Source organism: Amblyomma maculatum, chromosome 6 (assembly GCF_055883805.1).
Source record: "Amblyomma maculatum isolate TAMU_Amacu chromosome 6, ASM5588380v1, whole genome shotgun sequence".
Classification (NCBI taxonomy): domain Eukaryota; kingdom Metazoa; phylum Arthropoda; class Arachnida; order Ixodida; family Ixodidae; genus Amblyomma; species Amblyomma maculatum.
In genome coordinates, this window is record NC_139349.1 from 187,027,157 (window position 1) to 187,054,195 (window position 27,039).

Genomic DNA, 27,039 nt, shown 5'->3' on the forward strand with positions numbered 1-27,039 from the left:
CCCTTCGCAGTCTTCTGTTCAAAAACAAGGAAACCAAAGGCAAGAACCTGACCTTTTTTTGCATCGTAAGTGCCGTCCCAAGCCAATTTCTGTATATCGAATTATCAATATATCGAACTATTTCGCGATCCCCTTCGAGTTCAATATATAAGGGTTCGACTGTATGGCATAGCATTGAAGGCTCGCCACGGAAATATTGATGAGAAGCAAAATGCTGGCCATATTACCTACACCGACAGATGCCCAACAGGTGCAGCTGCAACAGGGCAAAGCAAGAAGCTCCACCAAAACACAAAAACAACCTGCCTCCAGAAGCCTCGCTACCATTCTACACACGTCTCTCTGCGAGGAAGCTTCTGGAGCGTAGAGGGGGAAGACTCAGAACGCAAACGAGTCTTGTCATTCGGTCACTTGTACCAAAGACCAGGCATGCCTCACTCTTAACAGTTGAAGCTGCAGTCGCTGAAGCAGTGCTCAGGTTTAATTCGGGCAAACAGTGTGCCACTGAGGCAATTCTGATTGAGCTGAACCTCAATCGAGGTAGCACGGTACTTCAGAGATGTGCTGAAAAAGACCAGCAGAAGCTCACAACTTCAGACAAAAACCCTACAAGTGCTGACAACTTTCGTAAAGCCATAAAGTGCACCAAGGAAAATGACTTATGTTCCCCTGGAAGGCCTTAGTACAAAGTGTGTCCAATTTCGTGCCCCCAAGTTTTCAGTAAATAAATTCAGAATATGTTTTTAAACTCCTTTCTTCGTTTTCTCAAACGTGTTTTTCTTTGCATGACATGCACTGTTGCCCAAGGTGATGTAGTGGTCAGATAATTCTTGATGTATACATGAAAGCTTATATATCCTTCTGTGCAACTATAACAAAAAACTACTAGTTTTATTTGGCAAAATTTAATTAATTTAGCACTTCAATGGAAGAAAACGATCTGACAAATTTATACACATCCTATGAAAGGCTAAAACTTTTGAACTGGTGAATGTATAGTTGCACTCTAGGGTTACAGTAGAACAGGTAGGCATAAAATATTTGCCAGTAATTATTGTACAAATTATATAACTTGGCCAGAATGTTGAGTAATTAAAAAATACAAATTTTGAAATCTGATTGCATATTTGTTTTTAGGATACTAAAATAGACTAGCAACAAAAGCTTCATTTCTCTAAGTTAAATATTAACAAAATTAGGTCAAAGACCAGGGTCTCCCCTTAAACCTGTCCTGTGCTAGATGCATCCACCCGACCCTTGCGAATTTCTTAACCTCATCCACCCACCTAATTTTCTGCCACCACCTGCTACGCTTACCTTCCCTTGGAATCGAATTAGCTACCCTTAGAGACCATCGGTTATCCTCTCTTCGAACTACATGTCCTGCTCAATGCCCATTTCTTCTTCTTAATTTCGATTAGCGTATATGTCTACTTAGTTCAAGTAGTGACCACAGATTTGGATCCCGAAAGTGAAATAGCCAGGGAAATAAGAAAGGGATGGAGCGCATTTGGCAAGCACTCGCAGATTATGACTTACAGCTTATCGGTATCGCTTAAGAGGAAAGTATATAACAGTTGCATCCTACCAAAACTCACCTATGGGGCTGAAACATAGAAATTAACAAAAAGGGTTCTACTTAAGTTGAGGACACCGCAGAGGGCCATGGAGTGGAAAATGGTAGGTGTAATGTTAAGAGATAGGAAGTGTTCAGAGTGGGTCCGGGGAAAAACTCATGTTACTAACATTCAGTTCATACCTGAAAAAATTTACGATATTAGCACAACTTGATTGCGGTGCCAAACTGACATAAATGTGCACCTGGAAGGGAAATTATTCAGTTAACACATACCCCCGGGCAGCCAGGTAGCGGGCAGCTGGGCTGTTGCGTGCAATGCTGCCAGCTGGCGAAATGTGGTCAGTTGTGACCGAGTCCCCCAGGTTGAGCAGCACATAGGCACCCTCAATAGACTGGGTGGGCCGTGGCTCACGCTCCTGCACCAGGTTTGGAAAAGAGGAGGGACTCAGGGGAAAGCCAACAGATGCAAGTCAACCAGCCAGCCTAACCAATCAGGTGCCCCCAACGGCATTTCCCAGAGATCCCCTCGTCAAGCAAATTCCAGTGCTCCCAAGAGCTTTTGGGATCTATGCCCAAAATAGAGTGTTGACCCGTTAATTTTACATGTGAAATAGGCCAGTGATGACAACTTATTTCTTGGTCTGCTCTAGCTTGTAAAAGCGCCAGTTTCGATTAAAGTCATCTCTTCATAATTGTAATGTCATCAACTCGGGATAGTTGCTGTGCAGTGATAAAGTCATGGTGTGTTTATCTTTTCACTACACTTTTGATGTTAGCTCTTGCGGTGGCGGGGAGCGAACTTGGCAGAGTGCCCGTGATGGCTTGATAACACGAGCCTGGTTCGATTTATCACGCCGCTGGGGGTGGGCAGAGTCCACTGACACAAAATAATTCGAAACCATGCTAGCTGCAAATGCCGTTTGAAGCGAACAATGCTAAAAGCCGGTTTCATAATCGCAGCTGATCGCGTGCTTAACCTCATCATAGATGCAAGATTGGACGACTCACACACACAAAAAAAAAAAACGCTTCTTAACCGCTTAACGTCGACAGCCGCCATAGCTTGCGCTACGCCGAACGTTCAGCACGCTGACAAGGATGGACGACTCTTGCAAAAAATAAAGAATAAATAAATAACAATCTGCCACTTCTCAACGTCCGCAGCTGCCATCAATAGCTTATGCTACGCCGCACGTTCAGCACGACGTACGTAACCTGTCACGCACAAAATACACTGGAGAAAGCGTCCGACGTTGTGTCTGCCACAGGCTGCGCTGGCTTGTCGGTGCATGCATAGTGCGTGCTGCTGCAAATGAATACAGTCAAACCTCGATATAACCAAGTCCTACATGCAGCCGAACATTTAGTTAAATTGCAAATTTTGTTGCGTCGAGGTTGATATGTTTTAGCAGCCCAAATGAAGTAACAGGTACGTGGAACACTCTTCAGTTCAGTTCAGTCGTTCAGTTGTGTCCGACTCTTCGTGACCCTATGGACCATATCACGCCACGCTTTCCGGTCTCTCAGTATCTTCCTAACATCACTTAACTTCATCTGCAGCGCCTCGAGGATGCCATCTAACCATCGCGTTCGCTGCCTACCCCTTCTCCGGTGACCCTGAACCTTTCCCAACATCAAATCTTTCTCCAGCGACTCCTCTCTTCTCATCAGATGACCAAAGTAGCTGAGCTTTAACTTTAGAATTTGACCCTCCAATGAGCAGTCAGGGTTCATGGTTAAGAACATGTAAATTACGAAATCAGAAAATAAGCAAGGAATTCTAGCAATAATAGTGCTACAAGGGCATCGGAAGTTATTCTGTATATCCGGAGCACATAATGAGTGATAACAAATGGATGCGAACGCATAATTTTTCTCCACGTGCGCAAGAGCGAGCACAGTACCTAGTACTCAAAGCCACTGCCAGATGCAGTCATTGGTATCATCATCATCGTTCAACGTTAGCAAACGTAGACAAGAGAGAGTTAATAAGAGTCTCTAGATCAGCTGGTCTAGGGACTTTAACAGAGATGCTGTCGTATTATAGTGAACTAGATTTAGTCGTATGTCTGCATCGCCCACGCTGGCGCGGCTACCTTGGGTGTTGCAATCTTTGTTCAGGCTTCACGTACGCCTACGATATTTACTTTCATAAGAACCCACTTCCCACTTTTGCCACTGAGAACTTGGAAAAAATAAAAATAATAAAAAAAACGTCTTTACGGCGCCCCTCCGCTTTGCGCCGCCGCTGTCCAGTGTATTTCGTTTCTTGGCAGCGCGCCAAGGTGCTGCGTAGCGAGAACAGCACAGTGGGTATCTTGCGTTAGCTTTAGTGATGGGGTAAAGGGGGGGGAGGGGGGGAGCGAACTTGGCAGAGTGCCAAGGCTACCTGCTCAGCTGCGCAAGCCTGGTTTTCAGTACATTGCTTTATCTGCTTTATCACGCAGTGATAAAGCAGTGATGCGGTGGGTGCCGTCTGCTACCACAAAATCATTGGAACGTGTGACTGCAGCAAGCACCTTTTAAGAGAACGATGCTAAGAGCTGCCATCCCGACTGCGGCTGACCGCATGCTTTTTTTGATGATTGATGGCTGGGATGGACGACTCGTAAAAAAAAGAAAGGAAGAATCTCAACTTTTCCCGCGTATTGAACCCTTTCCTCAAACTCCAGTGGATTTTTCTTGAAAAAAAAAAGTCGGTTCATTACGCGAGTAAATACGGTATTTCCGGTTAGTGCTTTTTTGTTCGGACTGGCCAGTTACGCCATGACATGACGCGTTCTAAAACTTCTGCACCACGAGTTTTGTATGCACACGAGGGATTTTATTTTGCTTGCAAATTCCAGACTGGTGGCAAAATTGGCACATAAAAGAGCAGATGTAAAAAGTGGTGTGTCAGGGCTGAAGTTTTAGTCTGATCCGATTGCCCAGATGGCTACTGGTACATACACGCAATGCACGAGGACTTCGTTAAATCGAGAGTGTGGTACAAAATTACTTTGTTAAATCGCGAAAAAATGATACATGGTTTTCAATGGTGCAGAGATCGGGAAATAAAAAAAATTTGTTACGTTGCAAATTTCGTTACATTGAAGTTCATTACATTAAGGTACTGTACCGGAAAAGACAGGAAGAAGAGAGAAAGTTAAGAATGGGCACACCCTTGCGCTTCGCTCCATCGCATTGTTTGTCATTTCCCGAACACCATGGCTGCACTGGCTGTGTCTGCTCCGTACCGCCCGTTGCCAAACCAGTTCCCTCCCGTTCCTTCACGCACATGGCTTGCAAACGTCACGTGCTGGCACGAGGCAAACGATCACAGCAGACGCGCGCCTTTGTGGAAAGGACACGGCGCTGCTCTAGACCAGCCGTCGCCGAACTGTTCTCTCTCATTCCTCTCGCGCGTGGCTTGAAAACATCACGCGGCAAATGGCCGAGGGTGACGAGATCGTCTTTGGAAAAGGTGCACCTTCCAGTGCGTGAAGCGGAGTTCAATATATCGAATGACCAGTAAAATTGGAGTTTGATATGTAGCTTTCCTGTACTTTTAAATGTGATTTTTAGGAGGATATTCTGTGAGTTCAATATAACCGAAATTCGAATTATCTGGGTTCGACTGTACAAGGTCAGATGTTTGTTGAAAATGTCCCAGTGAAATTCGTCATGTTTGCTGATATGGGTGACGACTTGGACTGCAATCACATGGTAGGCAACATGCTCAAAGGAGCTCTGCCTTGGTGCGGTTCCTGGCTGGATGCTCTAGCATCAAAATAATTCTGCTTGCTTAGTGCTACTAATGCTGTATTCCGGTGACAAAGAGCTTAACCCAGATACTGCCCAACCAGGTCGTGCAAAGAGTCAGTTAAAACATAAGTATCACAAGAAGGTTGAGTCACAGCTTCAAACTAAGGAATACAGTCTGATTTTTCAGTGATTCGGCTGTAGGGCCAGCATGACTGGAGAGACCCTTCTGCCATCCCTTCCGTACACAACACCATGCGGTTTGGTACCCGTGAACGGTACAAAAGTTTCAGATTGCGGACGACGCCTTGGTCCATCGGTTGGAGAATTGCAGTCGTGTTGGGAGGGATGAACTCCAGCTCTACAGCCTTCAAATTCTTGATGTGACCATGAGCCTAGCAGTTGTCAACGAAGAGCACGACACGTCTGTTCTGAAGTTCAAACTTCCTGTCCAACCTGCGGACGTAATTCTAAAACAACTGCTGAGTGACCCATGCCTTTTTGTTGGCTTCGTACAACACTGGCAGCGACGCCCCTTTAAAGCACCTCGGGTTCTTCGACTTCCCGATTACAAGCAAAGGAAGCTTCTCGCTGCCAGACATGTTGCTGCCGACAAGAACAGTCAGCCGCTCTTTACTATGCTTGCCACCGTGGCATGGGTCACCAGCAAAAGCAAGCATTCTTTCCGGCAACATCTTATTAAATAAGCCAGTTTCGTCGCAGTTTAAAACATTGTCAGCAGAGAACTGCTGCAACAAAGACTGCAGTTTTCCATTGCGGTACTGCTCAATAACTGCATTGTCGACGACGCCCTCTCACCACACACCTTCTTAAACTTGAGGTCATTCCGATGTTTAAAGTTTCTCAGCCAGCCATCACTAAACTTAAAATCGTCAATGCCCATTTGAAGCACCAGAGTTTCCGCTTTTTCTTTCAAGACGCCGCCTGAAACCGGCAACCGCTTTGCAGTCATTGAATTAAGCCAAACGATGAGGGCTTCCTCAAGCTTTAGGTGAATGCCTTAGCTTGCATTCTTTTTTTTGCACCAGATGGTTTTTCGGCCGCTTCCAGGATTTTGCCCTTGTTCTTGAGAAAATCCGAGACTGTTTGCTTGAAAATGCCGAACTCCTTACCCACGTCAGCCTGCGATCGTCCGCTCATTACTTGTTTAATAATGGCGGCTTTCTTCTCTATTGTTAACCGACGGTACTGTTTTCCGTGCTTCGATGCCATCGGCGAGGACGACGAGAATGGAGTGGGGGCCATCACGGGCAAGCAAAATCCTCTTGCTGCGAAGTGTCGAAGCACCTAGGCCTAGCGTCGCAGAGCACACTTGACACAATACGTAGCACGTAGCAAAACTATGCACCAGCTTAGCGAAACACCATGTGGTCTGCAATGAGTCTGCGCAACGAAAAGGCGAAACGGTCACGGCGTCGACGGTGCTTCGGTGCGTCGACGGAAACTCCGGAAGAGGCGCTGGTGAACATAGCCAGAGTGGCCAGACCAAATCGGTGTGTGACGGCTTGGTACGGCTAGTTGTTCAAAGCTGTGACATGATACGCAGACTGGGAGATAGCCAAAATGGCGGCTTTGTATGACGCAGTTGCGGTTTCAGACCTTCCGCAGTATTCGCAGAATATGACTAGCAGCTTACCGGTATCGCTCAAGAGGAAAGTATACAACAGTTGCATACTGCCTGTACTCACCTATGGGGCTGAAACGTGGAGACTAACGAAGAGTGTTCTACTTAGTTGAGGACAACGGAGAGGGCTACGGAACGAAAAATGGTAGGGATAATATTAAGAGATAGGAAGCGTGCAGAGTGGGTCAGAGAAATAACTCAAGTTACTGACATTCTAGTGGAAATCAAAAAGAAGAAATGGGCGTGGGCAGGACATGTAGTGCGCATAGAGGATAACCGATGGTCGCTTAGGGTAACAAACTGGATTCCAAGAGTAGGAAAGCGTAGCAAGGGGCGGCAGAAAGTTAGGTGGGCGGATGAGGTTAAGAAGTTCGCAGGGGTCAAGTGGATGCAGCTAGCACAGGACCGTGTTAATTGGAGGAATATGGGAAAGACCTTCGCCCTGCGCTGGGTATAGTCAGGCTGATGATGATGATGTTCAATCTTATATTTAGAATACTTCCAAAACACTTCGCAGGATAGCTTGTAAGGACTATTGGCCTATAACTGCCTGGGGAGCTTGGAGACTTCCCAGGCTTCAAAAGTGGCACTATAATGGCCTTCTTCAAAGTGCAGGGAATTTCCCCGGATATCCAGATTTGTTAAATAGTTTTAACAATGCTTCTATAGTTGTTTCTGATAAAAGGGCTAACATTTCGTGGTGAACATCACCGGGCCCTGGTCTGGTGTGTTTGCCAATTAACAGTACTCTATGCATTTCTTCTAGTGTAATTAAAGCATTAAAAGGTTCATTTACGCTACAAGTCATTGGCAGTTTTTGTTTTTCAGCTGTTGATTTGTACTTTAAAAAAGACTGTGTACAACTTGAAGCTGCAGCAAAATGTTCTCCCAATGTGTCTGCTTGTTCCTCCATACTTGTGTGCCAGTGGAGCTGTAAGGGGGGAGTATTTCCATTCAGTTTATGAACATTTTCCGCACATTTTTTGAATAAAACCGAGCTGTTGACGCAAGACACATAGCTCTGCCATGATTGTTTTCAGTTGTGCAGCGGATATACCGCGCTTTAGCTATCACCTTTTTGAAATTTTTCAGGTTTTCATGTGCTAGGGTAGCGCCGTAAAATTCCCCATGCTTTGTTTTGTTCCTTTTTGCTTTTCTACATTCTTGCGTATACCAAGCTTTACAATTTTGTCTCACCACACCAGAAGTCCGAGGAATGGCTAGGCGAGCGGTGGCAATAATACATGCTGTGAATGTTTCATTAAATTTGTCCACATTAGAACTGTCCGAATAGATTCCTTCTAGGGCAGCTTCTAGCAGAACAGTGCCCAGTCGGCCAAATCCAGCTTCCAGCACCGTGGTTTTGTTAACGTGATTAATTGCGATGACGCTAGACTGATAATGACAGGAAGATAATCGCTCCCATAGGGGTTTTCAAGAACGTCCCATTTAAGATTGGTAAAAACACTTGGTGAACAAAAAGACAAATCTAGACAGCTGAATTTGCCAGTGCTTGGAGAGCAATATGTGTGTTTCCCTGTATTCAGCAGGCAGACATTGTTGCACAGGATAAAATCTAAAACCTGACCTCTCATGTCTGTTTGCATCCCCAAAAAGAGGAGTGAGCATTAAAATCCCAACTAAAAGATATGATGCTCAATGTATATGGAACATATTGTTATGGTTTTAAAATGGAGCACTGCGACTGCTTCGAATGAGGTTTTAATGTCGATTTTTAGAGTTGCAATACCACCTTGGACCCCAATAGCAGTGCCTCCAGAGAATCTGCTTGAATTCTGTCGGTCGCAACAAAAGACATGATGCTTTCGAAGCGAAAAGCTTCACTAGGCTAGTCAACATCGGGGCGAGTGTGGCATCGTCGTCAGAAAAAGCCACAGCTGCGCATGCACGAAACTGCGGGACGTCAGAGGAGAGGCGCACGTGGTCGAGCCGCCGCTGCCGCTGCCGCAGCTCTGCGAGAACCACATGACGTCAGATGAGAGGCGCATGCTGGTTCTGCCGGTTGACCTTTAGCTGCTGCCGTGCGCTGCTGCAGATACGCGGCTATGGTCGCAGCGGTCGGTATATATGTAGGAGCTCTCTAAGGGGAGCGCAGGCGGCCATGGAAGAAGGCAATGCTGAAGTGGTGGTGTGGAAATTGGCCAAGAAGGAGCGAAAAAATGCCAGACGTAGGGCTCAACAAGCTGCTGAAACACCTGATGAGCGGGAGGCTCGCCTTGTTACACGGTGACAAAGAGGCACGAAGATTCCGAACGCAGAAAAGAACGATATAATGAGAGGCGTCGAGACAAATGAGCAGTGGAGACGCCTAAGCAAAGAGAGGAGCGCCTGGCGATACGACGACGACAAGAAGCTCAAAGACGGCTTTCAACTACCACCAGTTTTAACAGTGAGCAGAGTGAAAGTGACGAGGCCATCAACGACAAACTGAATAGTCGCCGGTGTAGAGACTACACATTGAAAGTGTGTGAAAGCGCTGGTGCTACAAAGATGTTTAAGACTGAGCTTGAGGACAATCCGTTCGGTCATGTATGTGACGTCTGCGAAAGACTGTGGCATCTACGAGATTTAAGACTGGTAAGTAATGCCATGCGCATAACATGGCATCGCCGAAGCTTTTCGCTTCTGATATCCGGGCTTAACCGAGCTAAACCCCAGCCAATCTTTTAAGGATGTTTTTATTCTGCGGTCCAAGGTTTGGCTCCTGGAGACACAATACGACTGGGGAAAATGCTTAATATATGTTATGTAAGTGTAGTTGTTTAAAAGTCCACGACAGTTCCAGTGAACTCGAAATGCCATGGTTAAATATTAGTTGGGGATAGAGTTTAAAAAACCTAGGTAGTTGGGACTTTGTGCCTTCTTTTACGCTCAAGAGAGCTTTGCCCCCGCTGATGCAGGGGCAAGGAGATGTGTCCATCACATCCTCAGATGTGCTGGACGCTCGTGCAGAAGGCACGGGTGCACTTGCTTTAGGACTCAACCCTTGGGACGAGGCCTTAAGGCCTGCTGGCCTGGGGGTCGGCGCAGCCTGTTTGGGGGTAGTGGAGCAGCACCAGCCACTTCCACCAGGGATGTGAATGGCACCATCCCAGGCTCACAGTGTGTGACCTGGGTAGGTACCGAAGACCCCCGTGGTGCCGCACCCTGCTGCGCCACAGCGAAATAAGAAGAGTGTTGAATTGAAAACCGTTTGCGTGCTTCGGTGAACTTCATATTTTCCTTCACCTTGAGAGTGATAATCATACTGGATAGCTACGTGAATAGGCAAGATGATTGCCGTGACAGTTTGCACTTGTCTCAATTTCTTTGTTGCCACGTCTTATTTTTATTCGGTATAAATTTGTCACGTGTTGCTTTTTCAGCCCATCCAGCAGTTCCTCCTCTGTCATGTACTTCAAATCGTGGTCGGAACGAACACCGCGAACAGTATTCAAAGAACGATGTGGGCTAATCACAACTGGAATGTCACCAAAAGCATTGACTCCTGAGAGTTTCTCATACTGATGATGATATATAAGTTCCAAAAGCAGGTCTCCATTTGCAAGCTTCTTGATCTTGTAACCCTTGCCTATAGCTTCAATCAGTGTCTTTGCAACAATGAACAGTGAGACTTGTCTTGCTGTCTTTTTTGAGTGCTCACTATGAGCTACATAAAAATGTGGGAAGGTGCTCTGTTTTCAAAAAGAACTGGGCAGTTTGGTCGGTGCGCCCCTGTTTCGAAGGAGAGCGATCAGTTGAAAAAGAAGAGGTAGCCATAAGAAATGCATATCACCCACCATGGAGCCCAACAAGGGGACGTGACAGGAACTTTCAAGATAGTCCTGCCAACGCCAGCCGTACACCCTGACTATAACCGAATCTGGCGTAACTCAGGGTGATCAGCAACACAAGGTTAACCGCCTGGAAGTAGGAAGAAACAAAGAAGGTAGGAAAAGACAGGACATTTATAAGAAAGAAGATAGGAAAGTAAAAGATAAAGGGGAGGATAGGAAAAGACAACTGCCAATTTCCCCCGGGTGGGCCAGCCCGGAGGTGCCGTCTGTGGGAAGCGTGGGCCAAAGTGGTGTGTTGCATCTGAGACCTTAAGGGTCCAAACACTCAGCATCGGCTCAACCACTAGGATCCCCTTTTCCCCAGACATGCCACGCATGGCTAAGCGTGGCTGCTTGGTGGAGTCACACAGTACACGCAGACATCTGTGTTAACAGATGTTGGTTAGGTGTTTAGTGCTTCATGTATGTGCCTCATAGGACATTTGGGACATGGTGCAGTGGCAATGGTCAGTGCAGACAGGTGACTTTTACGAGACACTGTATGGCAACTTTGTCCAACAAATGTTTTTCCATGGATCCCAATTTTTGATGCGTTCGGTTATTTCAAAACCCCAGTTAATATGAATACTTCATGCAGTCCCGATGATTTCAAATTAACATTTAAGCTGATTTCAAGTAGAGCGCACTGGCGCACAATTCTTCTCCCAGGAGGTACGCCTGGCCGAGGTTTCACCACAACTGCCGCATCAGCAAACATAACAAAACCAAAATTGTCAAGGCTCATCCAACAATGTGCTCACCATAGATTCAAAGAAGGGTGGACACTTGATGTACGTGGAGTTGCTGTCCCACGGGTAGAGCAGGGACTTGGGGGCATCCAAGGCCTGCCAGTGCCTGCTGCCAATCTGCACAAGACAACACATCTACATGGCTTCTGCAGTCAACGAGACATGTCAGCCTACTATTATAACCAGCTTTCTTCAGTATTCCCTCGAACCATAACTGACTAGCATGCTTTACTAATAGCGCCACAAGTTGAGTCTACAAACACAAAAAATATTTCCTCAAGCTTTCCAGCGTGTGGGCGATTCCTCTGCCCGAGGGATGCGCACGACAAACACACAGTGGGCCGTATAACAAACATATTTAATCTCACAGGGATCTTGTCGTCCGGGTGGCTGCGGGTCGTTTCCGTGGAGAGCCGGGAGGGAAGCGGGAGCGACGAGCCAGGGACCAGGAAGCGCCAGGGACCAAGAAGAGAGCGCGACGGCGGCGCGTGCCTTCTTTTATAGCCCCCTCGCGCGGGACCGGTTATCCCCGCGCGAGTGGGGAGAGGGAAACAGGCACGCGCGCAGGGAGCATTGGGAAGTGGCGCGGCCTTCGAATGCGCGGCGCGCCACGAGCCCTACATCTTCCCCCCCCTCAGCGTCCGACCCGGGCTCCGCCAACAGCCGGGCCATGTCCATGTCCGAGCCCGGGTCAGCGTAAAATATGAAGGCTTGTCGCCTGGCTCTGGCGGGATGCCATCTTAGCTGGTCCGTGGGACGGGAGAAGCAGCAGGCATGGCGGGGCTGTTCCGGCTGGTCCCTCTCCAGCAGCGGCCACATCCTCGGGGTCACAGCGCAGCTGGGCTTGGCCCTGGATACGCCTGGCAGCGGCCCTGAGCTGCTGCTCTGCATCGTGGACCCCTTGCCACGTGGCGCCGTGCTGGATGTACATTGCAGCAGGCGTTTTCGCCCCGGGCACACCTGGCTTCCTGAGGCCCGTACTCCAGGCCTGGGCAGCGGGCTCCACTCCAGACGCGTTGAAGACGGCCAGCATGGCCGCGCTGGTCACAATAATGGGCCACAAACTAGGGGGTACCCCCTGTTTAAGTGGCCCCTCCTTGAACCAAGCGCTCGGTGCGGTTTCCCGCCCCAGCGACGGTGGTTCATCTGGCTGCTGCAAAATCTTATCAGAATGCATTCTGAAAGAAGCAAAGACGTTAGACAAAGTAGTGCACTACCTTGGCCTTAGGTTATAGCGTCGGTTGCGAACCGGGTTGCTACCTGCATCGTTTTGAGCTTCCCCCGCTTCGCAGTTATCGTCCTTGCGAAGGTGGTAAGCTTTCAAGTCTGCGACGTGCACCGGACCAGCGGTTTCACCGCTCGCCAACAACCGCAGCTGGTAGGTGAGTGGCGTTGTCCGTGCCGTAACTTCGAACGGTCCAACCCACTTGTGCGCTAGCGACGCGGCGAAACCACGCGCTGCGTTACTAAGCGGGTGCGTTCTTTTCAGTACCAAGTCGCCCGTGTTGAAAACGACGTGACGACGACCTTTGTTGTACTGATCCGCTTGCTCCATGCGCGCGACATCGAGGTTTTCACGAGCCGCGCGCTGCGCTGCCTCAAGGCGCTCGCGGAGCTTTGCCGCGTACTGTGTAAGCGGAGGGGGCGCGAGCCCCGCCGCGTCAAGTAGGGCGTTCTCTAGCGGAAAAGCGATCTCTTTCCCAAAATTCAAGTAAGCAGGTGTCATACCCACCGACCTGTTCACGGTTGTTCTAGTGGCGAAAGCCAGTTCGGACAACCGTGCGTCCCAATCTCTGTGCTGCTCGGTCGTCGCAATCAGCATACTCTTAACATTCCGATTCACTCTCTCGGTCATGTTGCTCTGAGCGTGGTAGGGACTCGTTTTCCTGTGGCGGATTTGAAGCGCCCGACAGGAATCAACAAAGACTTTGCTTGTGAAATACGAAGCATTGTCTGTAATGAGGTCGGAGGGGAAACCGAAACGAGTGAATGTCTCCAACAGTTTCTCCCAAATCCGTTCTGACACAAGCTTCCTAAGGGGGAAAACCTCAACCCACTTGGAATAGTGGTCCGTTATTACCAGGATATATTGGTGTCCGCGCGCGGAGCGAGGGAGGGGTCCCATGATATCGCACGCGACCACTTGCCACGGATAGTTGCTAACTACCGGCTTCATCATGCCAGCGGGTTTCCCCGCCCGAGGCTTGGCTACCTGGCAAACAGGACATGTACGGGCGTAACCCAGCACATCCTTTCTCATACCTGGCCAGGTCGCGACACGGCATAACTTGTCGTAAGTCTTACTGCCGCTGCCATGGCCTGCCAGCGCTGAGTCATGGAAGTACTGGAGGAATCGTTTCCGCAACTTCCTCGGGACCACGACTCGGAAGGGGGATGCAATCGCCTCTTCCTCGTCAAGTTGGGGGATGTAGCGGAGCAGTAAGCCATCATCGCCCAGCAGATACGCGTCGTACTTGCCCTCAGCGTTCCCGGTGCAAGCTGCACTACTCGCAAGCTCTGTCAGCACCCGCTGGCATAGACCGTCTGCTTTCTGGGCCTCAATTAGCTCTTCCCTACTGACCGCTACTCCCCATGACAGATTTCTCTCTGCCTTGCTTCTTGGCAGGCGAGTAGTCGCCGCCACCAGCTGCTGCGCCTTCTCTCTCTCGCAGCACCGCGCGGCAACTCTGTCCGCCTCATTTCTCTCTTTAACAACGCAGGGCGCGACACTCGCGTCCGCCCTCTCCTCCTCTCCACTAGCGGCGACGCCGCTTTCAGCAATGCTGGTCTGCGCCTCTTCTGCGCTTCTGCCAGCCTTCAACGGTGCGCGCGATAACGCATCGGCCACCTTATTCATGCTGCCCCGGCGGTACTCAATGGCGTACGCGTAACGTTGCAACGTCAGCGCCCATCTCGCGAGTCTGCCTGCGGGGTTTTTCAGCCTCTTTAACCACGAAAGTGCCTGGTGATCTGTCTGCACGGTGAAAACCGCTCCGTCTAGGTACATGTCGAACTTTGACAATGCGAACATTATCGCCAGGCATTCCTTTTCGGTCACGGAGTAATTCCGCTCCGCTGATGTGAGCGTGCGGCTAGCGAACGCGACAGGGCGCAGCTTGCCCTCGTGTTCCTGCAACAAAACCGCTCCTACACCGGCATCACTAGCATCTGTCTGCAAGACAAACGGCTTGTTCAGGTCGGGGAGGCGCAAACTAGCGGTGTTCGCTATCGCGCGAGCCAAGGCAACAAAAGCGTCGTTCTGTTCCTTGCCCCAGACCCACTTCGAGCCTTTTCGCAACAGCTGGTTCAACGGCCTAGCGAGCTCTGAACAACTAGGGATGAATTGTCTGTAGAAGGCAACCATTCCCAAAAACCTCTGCAAGCTTTTCACGTCCGTCGGGCAGGGGTAGTTCAGAATTGCCTGCAGTTTGTCATCGTTCGGTCTCAAAGTGCCATCATCAACCACAAATCCCAAGAGGTTCACTCTCTTCGATGCCAACTGCACTTTCTTTGGGTTGATCGTTATACCCGCACGTCTCATTCTTTCAAGAACGGAATTCAAGTGAATGAGATGCTCTTCGAACGACTGTGAGAATATCACGACGTCGTCGAGGTACGCCATCGCGTAGTTGAACCTTGCATCGCCCAGCACGATGTCCATCAATCGCATGAACGTGCTCGGTGCATTAGACAAGCCAAACGGGAGTCGAGTAAATTCGAAGAGCCCGCGGTGACAGGTGAATGCGGTTTTCTGAATGTCACCTTCCGCCACCTCAATCTGCAGGTACCCTCTGCTTGCATCCAGGACTGTGAAGAACCTTGCGTTCCCTAACGCGTACATCACAGCCTCGATCGACTGGAAAGGGTACGCAACCGTAGGCGTCAGTGAGTTGAGCTTTCGATAATCAACACACAGCCTGACCGAACCATCTTTCTTTGGCGCTAGAACCACTGGGGACGCCCAGGGACTTTGTGAGGGTCTCACCGCGCCGGTATCTATCATCTCGTCAAGGGCGCTGTCGAGAAGTTGTCTCTTATGCGCGCTTAACGGCCGCGGGTTACATCTGAAAGGGCGCGCATCACCCGTTTCGATCTCGTGCTGAAGCAAGTCGGTCCTGCCTGGTTTCTCTGTGAAACAATCCGAAAACGGGAGTAAAGTTTCTACGAGCCTTCGGCGCTGACTACCGGTTCCCGAGAAGGACGCGATAATTGCTTCTAATGGGCTACCATTCAGTGTCGCGGGGGAGCCCTCTGCGACAAAAGCGTGAACGCTCGCTCGCTCAGCGACGCATTCCTGCTTGGGTGCGCTAACAAAGGGAATGAGGGGGGTGAAGGGGCTGTAGCGATAGCCGTTCTCCCCCATGTCAAGCACAATGCCTTCGCTCGAAAGAAAATCTCTTCCCAGAATAACTGGTATGGCTAAGCCGGGCAGATAGACGAAGCGATGCCTCCGCTTCCTGCCGTCAAAACGCAGGACCAGACGCACCGCTCCTTCTGCTTTTGTTGTCCCTGCTGCTAAGCTCAAAGTGGTTTCTGCTGGCCTTACACGGATGTTACATCTACGGCAGGCTTCGAAAACATCATCACCGACCAATGACAGAGTTGAGCCCGTGTCAACGAGTGCCGAGTAGCTTTGACCAACTAACCGCACTAGCATAAAAGGGCTCGAGCGCGACAACATTCCTTGCGCTCTACAGGCGAGGGGGACAAAAGCCTCAGCGCCCGGTGACGCGGCGTGGGAGTACATTTCCCATTTTCCGCCGTGGCTACCACGAAATTCTCCCGCCGACGGCGACAGGCTGGTGTTACCAATTATGGCCGCCGGCGGTCCGCGTTTCCCTGCATACGCCTTGCTTGACACTCTCGTGCCACGTGGCCCGGCTGGTTGCAATTCCAGCAAAGCCGGTCGTTCACCTGCCGCGCGGACGGGGGATGCCGCGTTCCACGAAGCTGTTGGGGACGTCTTTCCCCTCTCTCCGCGCCTGTGCGTACGTCGCTGGCGAGCCCAGCTCGACGCCGCTGCTCGAACGCGTACGGGTCAAGAGCGCGAGGAATATCGGAGCCTTCCGCTGGCCTTTCCTGCCCTACCGTCATTACGTCTGCGCCCCTGGCGCGCGGCGCGGAGTCATGGCCTCCGGCCCAGGCGCATTGCGGCTCTAGCGATTCGGCTGGCCTGGGGGGTGGCTGGTAGCGCAATTCAGCGAGTAAATCCGCCTGTACTACCTTCGCTTCCTGTGCTAGGGCCTCGAGGTTTGCAAAACCACGTCCCCGCAAATACGGCTTGAAGCGCGGATGGCATTGCCTCATCACGCGCGCGACCTGTTCAAGATCGGTTGCCGTGGGATCTGCCCTCTTGTAGAGCTCCTGCATTGCGCGTACATACTCGAGGAGGCTCTCCTCTGGGTGCTGTGTGCGCAACGCTAGCTCCTCAAGCATCCGGCGTTCGTAATCGGGCGGCAAGAACTCGGCGCGGAAGCGATCTGTGAAGTCTGCCATCGACTGGAAGGCCGGCTGGCAGCGTCTCCACCGCGCCGCGCTCTCAACAAGTGCCACGGGGATTACCTGCGCTAGCACCACGTCGTCTGGGGAACCCAGTGCCGTCTGATAATCCTCGAGTTCTTGCAGGAACTCGTGGACTGACTTTACGTCCGTATAACCGGAGAAGGAGGGAACCTCTACATTTATCCGCGGACGCGAGACTGCCGCCGCAGCTGTGGCTTGGTTGGCGCTAGCCACCGAACCGAGCTGAAGGGCGAACACCGACCTCGCGCGGGACCGGTTATCCCCGCGCGAGTGGGGAGAGGGAAACAGGCACGCGCGCAGGGAGCATTGGGAAGTGGCGCGGCCTTCGAATGCGCGGCGCGCCACGAGCCCTACAAGCGATGAGTTTCACATTTGTTCCTGTGCTTTTTAAGAACTTGCACAGATGAACACCGCAACAAAGAAAACTGCAAGTACAAATTTCTTGTTGGAACAGAATATTTCCAATGCCAACAGTCAAAACATTTAATGCATTTGATTTCTCTCCAGAACGAAAAAATGTCAAATCCCACAATGGCTTCTGAAGTCCATAAGCTTTCTTTATGCACAAGCCAGAAAAGCACTGGCGGCACTTCAGATGATTCCACACTGCCAACAAGCCCAACTGCTGCCACCAATTGTGGATGAGATTTTTTAAACAGCTTTGTGTTTCTCTTTTTACCAGTCAGATCACACTTCTGGCTGCCCATCTACTATCAATGGAAGGCAACACAATTTGGTCTGTCACGGTGCAATCTAATAATTTTGTACAGCACCGACAGAGCATGGCAAGATAGAGACAATGTGCTGAACACCATGCTTTCAAGCAAGGTGCCGAGCAAGCCGTTTCTGCCATCGCTCCTGTGTGCTACACTACTGCTGATGGCTGGAGAGTCATCAAGGTGCGCATAAATCAGCTTTTCCCTATTATTATTATTACTGGTGCTCTGCCAAGTTTGCAGAATAACGCTTCATTCCCACAGGGCCAGGTCCATACTTATTCACCTGTACAGTTCCGTTAAAAGAACCATGCAAATACATCTAGAAAAAACCCTGCGATATGTCACGCAAGGATGGAACAACCCCATGTGTCTGTAAATAATTCCCATTTGATAAAACTGACAGAGCGACAAGGTTCAACAGGAAATACAGCGGCGTCGCAGCATTATCATTCGTGGAACAACATGCGTAGCAGATGGACATGGTCTGGTTTTATTAATGTCCTGAAGGGGATACGAGAGATGCCATAGTGCAGGGCTCCACATAATTTCGACCACCTAGGATTCTTTAATGCTCACAGACATTGGGCAGTTTCCTTGCATTTTGTGCGATGGAAAATGAGGCTACCCCAGTTGTGATCAAACTTGGCAGTTGAGTGCCGCAGAGCCGACAGGATGTGCAGCAAACAGAGAACTTGATGTGAACCGATATGGCCGAATCAGAAATACATGTACCCATTCACAATTTTAAAACAAGAAAAAAAATTCACAAAACCTAATATGAAAAACCAAAAAACACCCCACACACTCATCATAAAAAAGATTAACAAAAAAAAAAACACTTTGCAAGATTCTGTAAGTCAGTTTTAATGCGAAGTGTAAATCCCTTTACATGAGGGAGAAGTAGGGCTGTGCAAATATTGAATATGAATTGAATATGTATAGGGGGAAAAAAATGCATTTCAATATCTGATTTGTAAAAAAAGAAATGCAAGATTAAAAAGTACCAAATTATTATTAATTGGAGTTTTAGAGCATTCTGTTTTGGAGCATGTTTGTAAGGTCAGGTGCATTGACACACAAAACACTCCAGTTTCAGTCCTTTTAATCAACGTTCAGTGCTGCGAGTATGAATGCATACCTGACAAGACAAATGGCCAAAACCTGTACAGATGTTTCAAATGCACAACTGACCTGAACAACAGTTTGGAACAGACTAGCAGCAAAAGGAATGTTTGCTTGTGCACTGCATTACCAAACACCATGCTTGACTTGACATCAATGAGCAGCACATTTATGCTCTCTATCTTGTGTATACCGATGCCTGTGGTAACAAATTTCTGGGCACTAGTCATTAGTGCCTTCAAGGAGGATAGCCCCTTCCTCCTTGACAGCATTTGTGCTTGAGCAATGCTGAGTCTACCTTAATTTCAGCCCGCCAACAACAACAATGCTACCCCCACAGTGCTTTAAGTATGTCTGATGTAGGCTTCCCACTATTAAAGGTATACGCGATGCGCAAAACGCCGACAACGCCACCTGTCGCCAAAGGAGCAAAGCGTAGGCGGGCTCGGTCGGGCGCTGTTCGCGTCAGCGTCTACGCGCGCGCGTCGTGTTTTCGTCGTTGGTCGCGGTTTAACGGATATAACGCCGCTGTCAACATTTAGCAATGTCCAGGAAGAATTACTGTGTAGTTGGTTTTTCGAACACACATAAAACCTTGCCAGGAACGCGTTTGTATAAGTTTCAGTGATGCTTCATGAGAACAACGGGGGTCATGAATCGCGGCTGTTTGACGCAGAAAGCAAGCAATCGCACCGAATGACATTTGTTCAGGTTAATGTCATTTTTTCAATGCACTGCTACATGACCAAAGCTAATGCCATTTCCAAATTATGGTAACTGTGACTGATATGCAAATATTGGAGTGCCTTCAATTTGTTGCGAAGATGAAGGCGCTGTAAACGAAAGCAGCCTTTAAATTGACATTCATGTCTTGCATACCTTGTAACCAACTTTTTGATTACGACTATCAATTACGAAGTTAGCTTCTGTGTCGCTGGCATTTGCTTACGAAAGGGTACGGAAGGTGCGCACTTCTGCGCTCGATTGCGAAACTCGTACGAGTTTCAACAATGTACACTTTCCACACTAAAGCAAGTGTCAAGAGCAACACGTAAAATAGGCAGTATCTAGTGTACTGTCCGACGGCGATTTTATAGGACCTTCAAGCATTGCCCTATGGCGCAGCATACTGCAGCCCCGTTGACTCTCGTACGTTTTCGCCAAATCATTCGCTCGGCATATTAAGGCCCGTCGAAAAATGCTTGAGCTTAGCCTCATCAAGAAAGAATACCGCAAATTCGTAACGCCTGCTACATCGGATGCCGCGAGCTTACCGTAGCGACGCTGCCCGCGAAGGCGGCCGACGACGGCGCTCTAACCATTTAGGCCTAGTCGTCGCTAGGCCTAAATGGTTTCGCATAAAAGCCATAGCTGGAAGTGCTTTGGAAATAGTCAATTTCCTATTCATAAAACTGCCTTACTGTCAGTTCAATTGTCTCACAAATTGTCTTACAGTAAACGGAAGGTGTAACTTCGGCGACGCCTTACCAGCGGAGCTAGAGAACGAAATCGGATGAGCTGCGTCGCACCGGCGGCAGCTGCTAAAAGCAGAAATTTGCTTGTATTGCTGTTGTCACTTCTTCCGAAATCTCGTTACATAACCGTTACATAACCGCGCTCCTCAGTAAAGATAACTTTTTTAGATTCCTTCCTCAAATTATGCGCGTATTATTTAAGATGAACAGAGCATGCTTTTCCGAAGGTGGCGAAAGAAATCCGTCGTGTCGGCAACTCGGCGCCGACGAAATGAGCGACCTGTTACGCCCGCGCTGAGTGCGGAGGCGACGGGTTGGCTGATAGCGATGGGTGCCAGTTTTTTTTTTTTTTTTTTTTTTTTTTTTTTTTTTTTTTTACGACGCTATTTGGAATATTTCTTATAGATGACTAGCAGCAAAATTATAGGAGCACAGTAGTATTTAATGCAAGTGGCATTTTGAATGAGTGCCATTCGATACAGAAAGGCATTAAATTTGACTTGTGGCTGGGCTGAGTGATAACTATTTTTTTTCAGTGTTTTCTGCTTGTCACAGCACCTTCCGTGAACACTTCTTGTTTAAATTTGGTCGCTTCCGCTAGCCGGGGAGATACAATACGCATTAGATTTAGGAAACGCTTAGCCAGACGATCTTAAGCGTGCATTGACATCGCACAGCACACGGTTGCATTTTGTGTTTCACCTCCACCTAAACGCGGGCGGCGCGGTCGACTTCGATCCCAATAACTCGATCCTCCTCAGTAGCCTGAGCCACTGTGGCGGGTTATTGAACACATATTTGCCAATATACGTTTTGAAACTTGCCATGCAATTACTTTGAAGACCAGAGCCAGTGTTCCTATTGGCTGGCAAGATTACGAAAACATAACATGTCGCTGCACTTGCTATTCAGACTAAAGGGTCTAGAGCTTGTTATAAAGCGCCCTGTAATTCTGCAGTTGGGCACGAGGGTGACACAAATGAAATGAAGATGATACTACAATAATAAAATAGGACATAAAATTTATGCTCTTGGCTAACCTGAGATGATGCAGCTTTTCAGATATTGCCTCTGCTGATATCTCACTCCCCCATGAAATTATCTACCCGCTCTGCATTTTTGACGACAGAATACGTGAAATCCATGCCGTACAGGCAGTGGTAAAGGGCAAGCACGAAAAATTTGAACTCTTATTACAGGAGCCCAATATGCGCTATTTTTCTGATGCTCAGAATGTTTGTTTGCAAGCTCGCTGGCTTTTCCTGTGGTCGCACCGGTACGAAACCACTCGCAGTTTCGACGACGCTGCCTAGTTTACTGTAGCAATATATTGCATGTAAACGAAGCAAGCGTGTACCATTAAGCAAAGAAAGATTGGTTCATAGGGCAAGGAATGAGTGAATTAGCGTGGCGTTGTAATGAAAGCGGGATACTCAAAACGAGCTCCACTTCGTACGCAACCTTGTTGACGCTCGTCTGCAGGAGACACTTGATGCGTATGGAGGCGATGTAGTTCCAGACGGCAGTGATATCGAACACATGTCCGCTATTATAAATTGCGATCCCCTTGGGCACACTGTCACTGCGGAAGTGCCCGCAAGACGCGCACAAACGGCAGATCGCACACGTGCACCATGGCCGTGCTTGCCGCATGAGGCCCGCTTCGGGTTCCGACAGCCGTCGCTACGCGGCTTTCAATGGCGCCCCTATAGGCGCTGCACATGGCGTATACTGAACAAATATCCAAGAATATTGAGAAAGCACCACAATTGCACTCTTAAGACACGATTACACTAGTACAGACACATAATTCGGGTTAGTTTTCAGTGGATGGCTGTATTTCATTGCGAAAGCAATACTGCTAGCACTTTTCTGCCGTCGGTGGAGGTCGTTCCTTCGCTCCGGCTACCATGTGACAGCGTGACGTCATCACCAGAGGAGAGAAGGGGCCCCAACTCGTCTCTTCGGCTGTAGTCGTTCCTTCGCTCGGTGCGGCGGCTACCACGTGACGACCTCCTCGGCCCGACGCGTGAGGGCCCTCGCTTGGAGAGGATAAACGGGGTGCCACAGGCGTGCTCCGCTTAGTCATGTCTGAGGAGTTGTACAAGGCGTCGCTGGAGCGACGTGCTGCGTGCAAACGCCGGCGCCGTGCCGAGGAGACAGATGAAAAAAGGCAAGAGTGGTTGGCTAAGCAACGCGCCTATGCTGCAGAATGGCGAGCCCGGCGGCGTTCAACAAGTTCAGTGAGCGAGCCAGTGTTCAGACCAAGAGTCACTACTTTACGGAGCACCAAAGCGTGTTCATTGGAATAGGGAACCAAAGCTAGAGTTTGCTCCGCGACGCCAGCGCTCGGTTTCTAGCGGAACGGAGAGGCACCACAAAACCTATGCGCATCTGCGCACACGCTGCACGCGGCTGTCTGCGGAGTCTGTGCAGCCCGCTCGCTCGGGAGCCCATGCTACAGGAAGCCGCACGTGCACGCGGAGCGGGAGAAGGAGAGTGAGGAGGAGAGGGGATGTACGCGCGTCTGCGTGCGCAAAGCCGGCACTCTTTGCCAGAGGGGTTTCTTATTTTTGCTTTTTTCCGTGCCCCGGCTGACATAGAGGCTGACTGGAAGCATGTTTTTTATCGGTGCTTTCGAAAGCGAGAAATTATGATAATTTGATCGTCGCGGACATTGTTTTCAAAGAGCGCTTGTTGGCAGGATCAGACATTAAAAAACAAAAAAACATGAACGCGAATTCGCTGCTTGAAAACATAGGCAAGCGACAGGTATTTTGAAGGACTTGAGGCGGCACCTCTTGATGTCTCTGTCCATGTTGTTCAGAGAATGAAGGGTCCAGCCTTCTGATTGAGAATTGATATGCGTGTACACAGTGACAAGTGCTCCGGGCGCTGGTTGGGGAGCTTCCTTTCCATTTGTGACTGCTAACTTGAAAGGGGCCTATTCAACTCTTTGGGGACAGACGTTTTAGGCGATGCTACCGGCGCCGTGGTGACTGCTTTCGGCGCGTTTAAGACGCGTTCCCTACAAAGGCACAAAGCATGCTGCCTTACCCTTTGGTTCCTGCTGACAGCGGCCAGGGGGAGTTCGCTGCTGAGGCACTGACATCCGAAATCAATGACCTATCTACCTTTAACGATGAGGGGTTTCTTAACGACCTAGGTCACTGACGAGAAGCCGAGGCATGCCATTTTTGCGGCAGTTTCCTCTCTCTACGATACGAAGAGAGAGGAAATGCCTGATGACTTTCCATGCTGGCGGGGACATCTCTCCACAGAAACCATTGTCTTCTTAATTCCACAGCCAGCTACGCTGTGCAATTCCTAGTTCAGTTATCTCCTCTAGCGAATGTGCAGTTTTGAGCTCCCGAAGCAGGATCGCGTATGAGGACAGACCGAACGATTCACGTATGTGTTTTTCCTTTATAAGCGCCAAGTGATGGCATTAATGACGTATATCTGTTTCTTGAGGCCGACTTGGTTCTGCGATGGCTGCTGCGGCACCGCCAGTTACAAACAGAGGTGCGAGATACGAGCGGTACGAGATACCTAAAAAAAAAAAGCCAACAACCATTCTGTTACCGTTTCCACACAACTTCTGCGAAAAAGCGCGCCGTCACTTTTTCATAGTTTTTTTTCCCCCTTTGTTGGAGCGCGACGGCGGCCAGAACGCGGCCGGAGGAGAAGAGAAACAACCGAGCGCGCGCGCGCGAACACGTGCTGGAAAGCAGCGCGAAGCAGACGACAGCATGCTTTCCGATGTGGCGGGGAGCAGACAATGCGGCCGCGTTGCGCAGAGGTTTACACAGGGTCTCCATGGAGGGCGCTGACGGATGAATGGATGGATGGAATATAGGAGCGTCCCCTTTGAAACGGGGTAGTAGCAGTAGCTATCATGCTCATTTTTCTCCCTATATCTTAATTATTGATTTAGATTGGTTAACTAAGCCATCATTCTATTTATTAAATTTTTGTTCCTACAATACTAACATTATGTCACTTCTTTGCTTTTAAGCCACCAATCTTCCAGTCGTGTTTTGCTAGTTTCCACCGCCGGTTTATTCACCCGGCCACTGTTATCTCTAAACCCCAGAGCTTCAGGAACAGTGATTGCGCCTGCATCAACTTCCGGATGGATACGATTACATTCGAGTATAATATGGAAGGCCCCATCGTCAGCGACTACATTCAACGTGTCAACTATAAATGAACAGCGACCGTCACCGGCACTCTGTGGGCTCGGTGGCTGTGCCACAACACAGTTCTCTAATCCGCTCGTCTTCACCATGCAGGTTGGTGGCCATCACAGTCTCTTTTCAAAGAAAACGAGTAACCGTTTTTTGGTGCAGCTCCCGAGCCCTCAGTGCTGCCTTGTTATCAGTGTTGAGTGTCTTCACGTTGTTCATTCTTTGTTACTGTCGTGTGGTGATATTGAGAGCAACCCCGGTCCTGACAAGCTAGACATTATTCTTGACGAACTAAAAAAGATGTCTTCTGGCCAGACCAAATTAGTAACTGAAGTGCAGGAGCTTAAGAGCCAACTTCTCTCAATGGACCAAAAAATGGCAGATTTCACCACCCGTCTCAGCACTTTAGAAACTCACTGCGGAAATCTGTCTACAATACGCACTGACCTAGAAGCAATCCAAACCACTACGACTGAAACGACTCGCCTAGTTAGTGTGCTAGAGGCTCGCCTGGAAGACGTTGAAAACCGCTCCCGGCGGAGCAACCTAATGGTTTACCTGATACCAACCCCTCTGAAACCTATTCGCAATCCGAAGAAATAATCACTCACCACTGCTCTCAATACCTTGATATCCAGTTAAGCCCAATCAAAATTGAACGTGCTCACCGCCTCGGAAGACACTCTCAGGATCAGCAACGCCCGATTATCGTCAAATTTACATCCTTCAAAACAAAAGAATCAGTTCTTTCCAAAGGTCCAAAGTTCAAAGATACAGGCTACAGCGTAGGTGAAGATTTTTCGCGCCGCGTCCAGAAATGCCGAAAACAGCTTATAGCTTTCGCTAAGGCAAAGTCTGTGTCTTATTCCCTGTGGTTTAAAACACTGCATATCGGCCCAAAGCGTTACATTTTCGATGAAAGTTCTGAAACTGTTAAAGAAATATCTTAACAATCAACTCACCCCTGCCGGCCACTGCATTATTCCCCACCTACTCCTCGTGCCAACTTTTCCCTATCGGTTATCTTTACTAACATCCGCAGCTTCTTGCCGAAACGCGATATCGTGTCAAACCTTATTTCATCCTCAGGCAGCGATCTACTTGTATTAACCGAAACGTGGTTGAACAGCGATATAAATGACTCAGAGATCTTGTTTGATTTGCCAAATTTTCGTCTTTTTCGCGCCGATAGGAAAGAAGCCCGCGGAGGGGGAGTTCTAATTGCAGTCAACGAACAGTTATCATGCTCCGTCATCAATGTCTGCTCGGACTTGGAAATACTCTGGCTCATGTGCCGTGCTTCCCCCCTGACACTTCTAATTGGGGTGTGCTATAGACCACCTCGAAGTAGTCCCGACTTTCCTCGCAAGCTTCACAACATCCTAAATCAACTGGTTTCAAAGCACCCTAAGGCACATATCCTCCTATTTGGGGATTTCAACTACCCCAATATCGACTGGAATAGTCAACCTCAGCCCATGGTCAGTCAGGAAGAGTCGAGAGAATTCCTTGATGTCTGTCTTAATTTTAATTTGACCCAATTAGTATCTGAACCAACACGTGTCGCAGGAGAAGCAGCTAACACTCTAGACCTCATTCTGACCACTCATCCAGATAGCTTAGAATCCCTTACGTACCTCCACGAAATCAGCGAACATAAAGTAATTCATGCCACTTTCAGCTTTACACCTGTGTTAAAAGAACCTTCCCGGAAAACTATTATGCTCTACGACAAGGGAAACTACGAAGCAATCCGCAATGAATTAAATAACTTCTTGTCAATGTTTGAAACATCCTTTCACAGCAGAAGTGTAAATGAAAACTGGACACTCTTCAAACATAAAATAGCTGACGTAACCAATAAATATATCCCGACGTGCAGTTTTAGGAAGCGTAATCAGAAGCCGTGGTTCACCAAAACACTAAAAAGACTCGAAAATAAGAAAAAACGCGCATTTCGTACAGCGAAGCGACAAGGAAGCCCAAATGCGTGGGTAAAATACCATGAAGTTGAACACTTGTACTTGGCCGCGATTGTTAAAGCTAAGCGCTCCTTCTATGAAGTCGACCTACCAAAAATGATAGTCGATAACCCCAAAAAATTCTGGAAAGTGATAAACCCAAAAGAAACGCGCGCTATCACCCTCACTAACAATGCCGGTGTTACAATGACTGATACCGAATGTGCAAACGCATTTAACACTGCTTTTTCGTCCATTTTTACTGACGAATCCGAATTGCCCTGTTCTACATTACCACTTGTTATCACCACAGCCATGGAACCCATAACTTTCAACAGTAGCGGAATTTCATGCATAATTGATAAAATAAAGAACTCGTCCGCTACCGGCATAGATGATATAAACTCAAAAATTTTAAAGAACGCTAAACTAGCTTGCTCCAGTATCCTTTGTGCACTGTTTACGCAATCATTGTCTGAAGGAGCCATACCTGACGACT

General features: G+C 48.8%; 2 protein-coding genes across 3 annotated transcripts in view; one reads left to right on the forward strand and one right to left on the reverse strand.

Moving 5' to 3' along the window:
• LOC146187581 (cytoplasmic aconitate hydratase-like) overlaps positions 1 to 27,039 on the reverse strand; it is a 192,992-nt gene that overhangs the window by 48,369 nt on the left and 117,584 nt on the right. For both annotated transcript variants that reach the window (XM_084607747.1, XM_084607748.1), the window contains 2 exons: positions 11,563 to 11,667; positions 1,853 to 1,995 (listed from right to left, as the gene is read on the reverse strand). In XM_084607747.1, coding sequence (XP_084463873.1) covers positions 1,853 to 1,995; positions 11,563 to 11,667 — 248 coding nt within the window. The remainder of the gene's footprint in view (positions 1 to 1,852; positions 1,996 to 11,562; positions 11,668 to 27,039) is intronic.
• On the forward strand, positions 17,887 to 25,182 carry LOC146187582 (uncharacterized). The gene is made up of 2 exons (XM_084605839.1): positions 17,887 to 17,972; positions 24,486 to 25,182. Exons 1-2 carry the CDS (start codon positions 17,887 to 17,889, stop codon positions 25,180 to 25,182), a joined length of 783 nt encoding a protein of 260 aa, XP_084461965.1.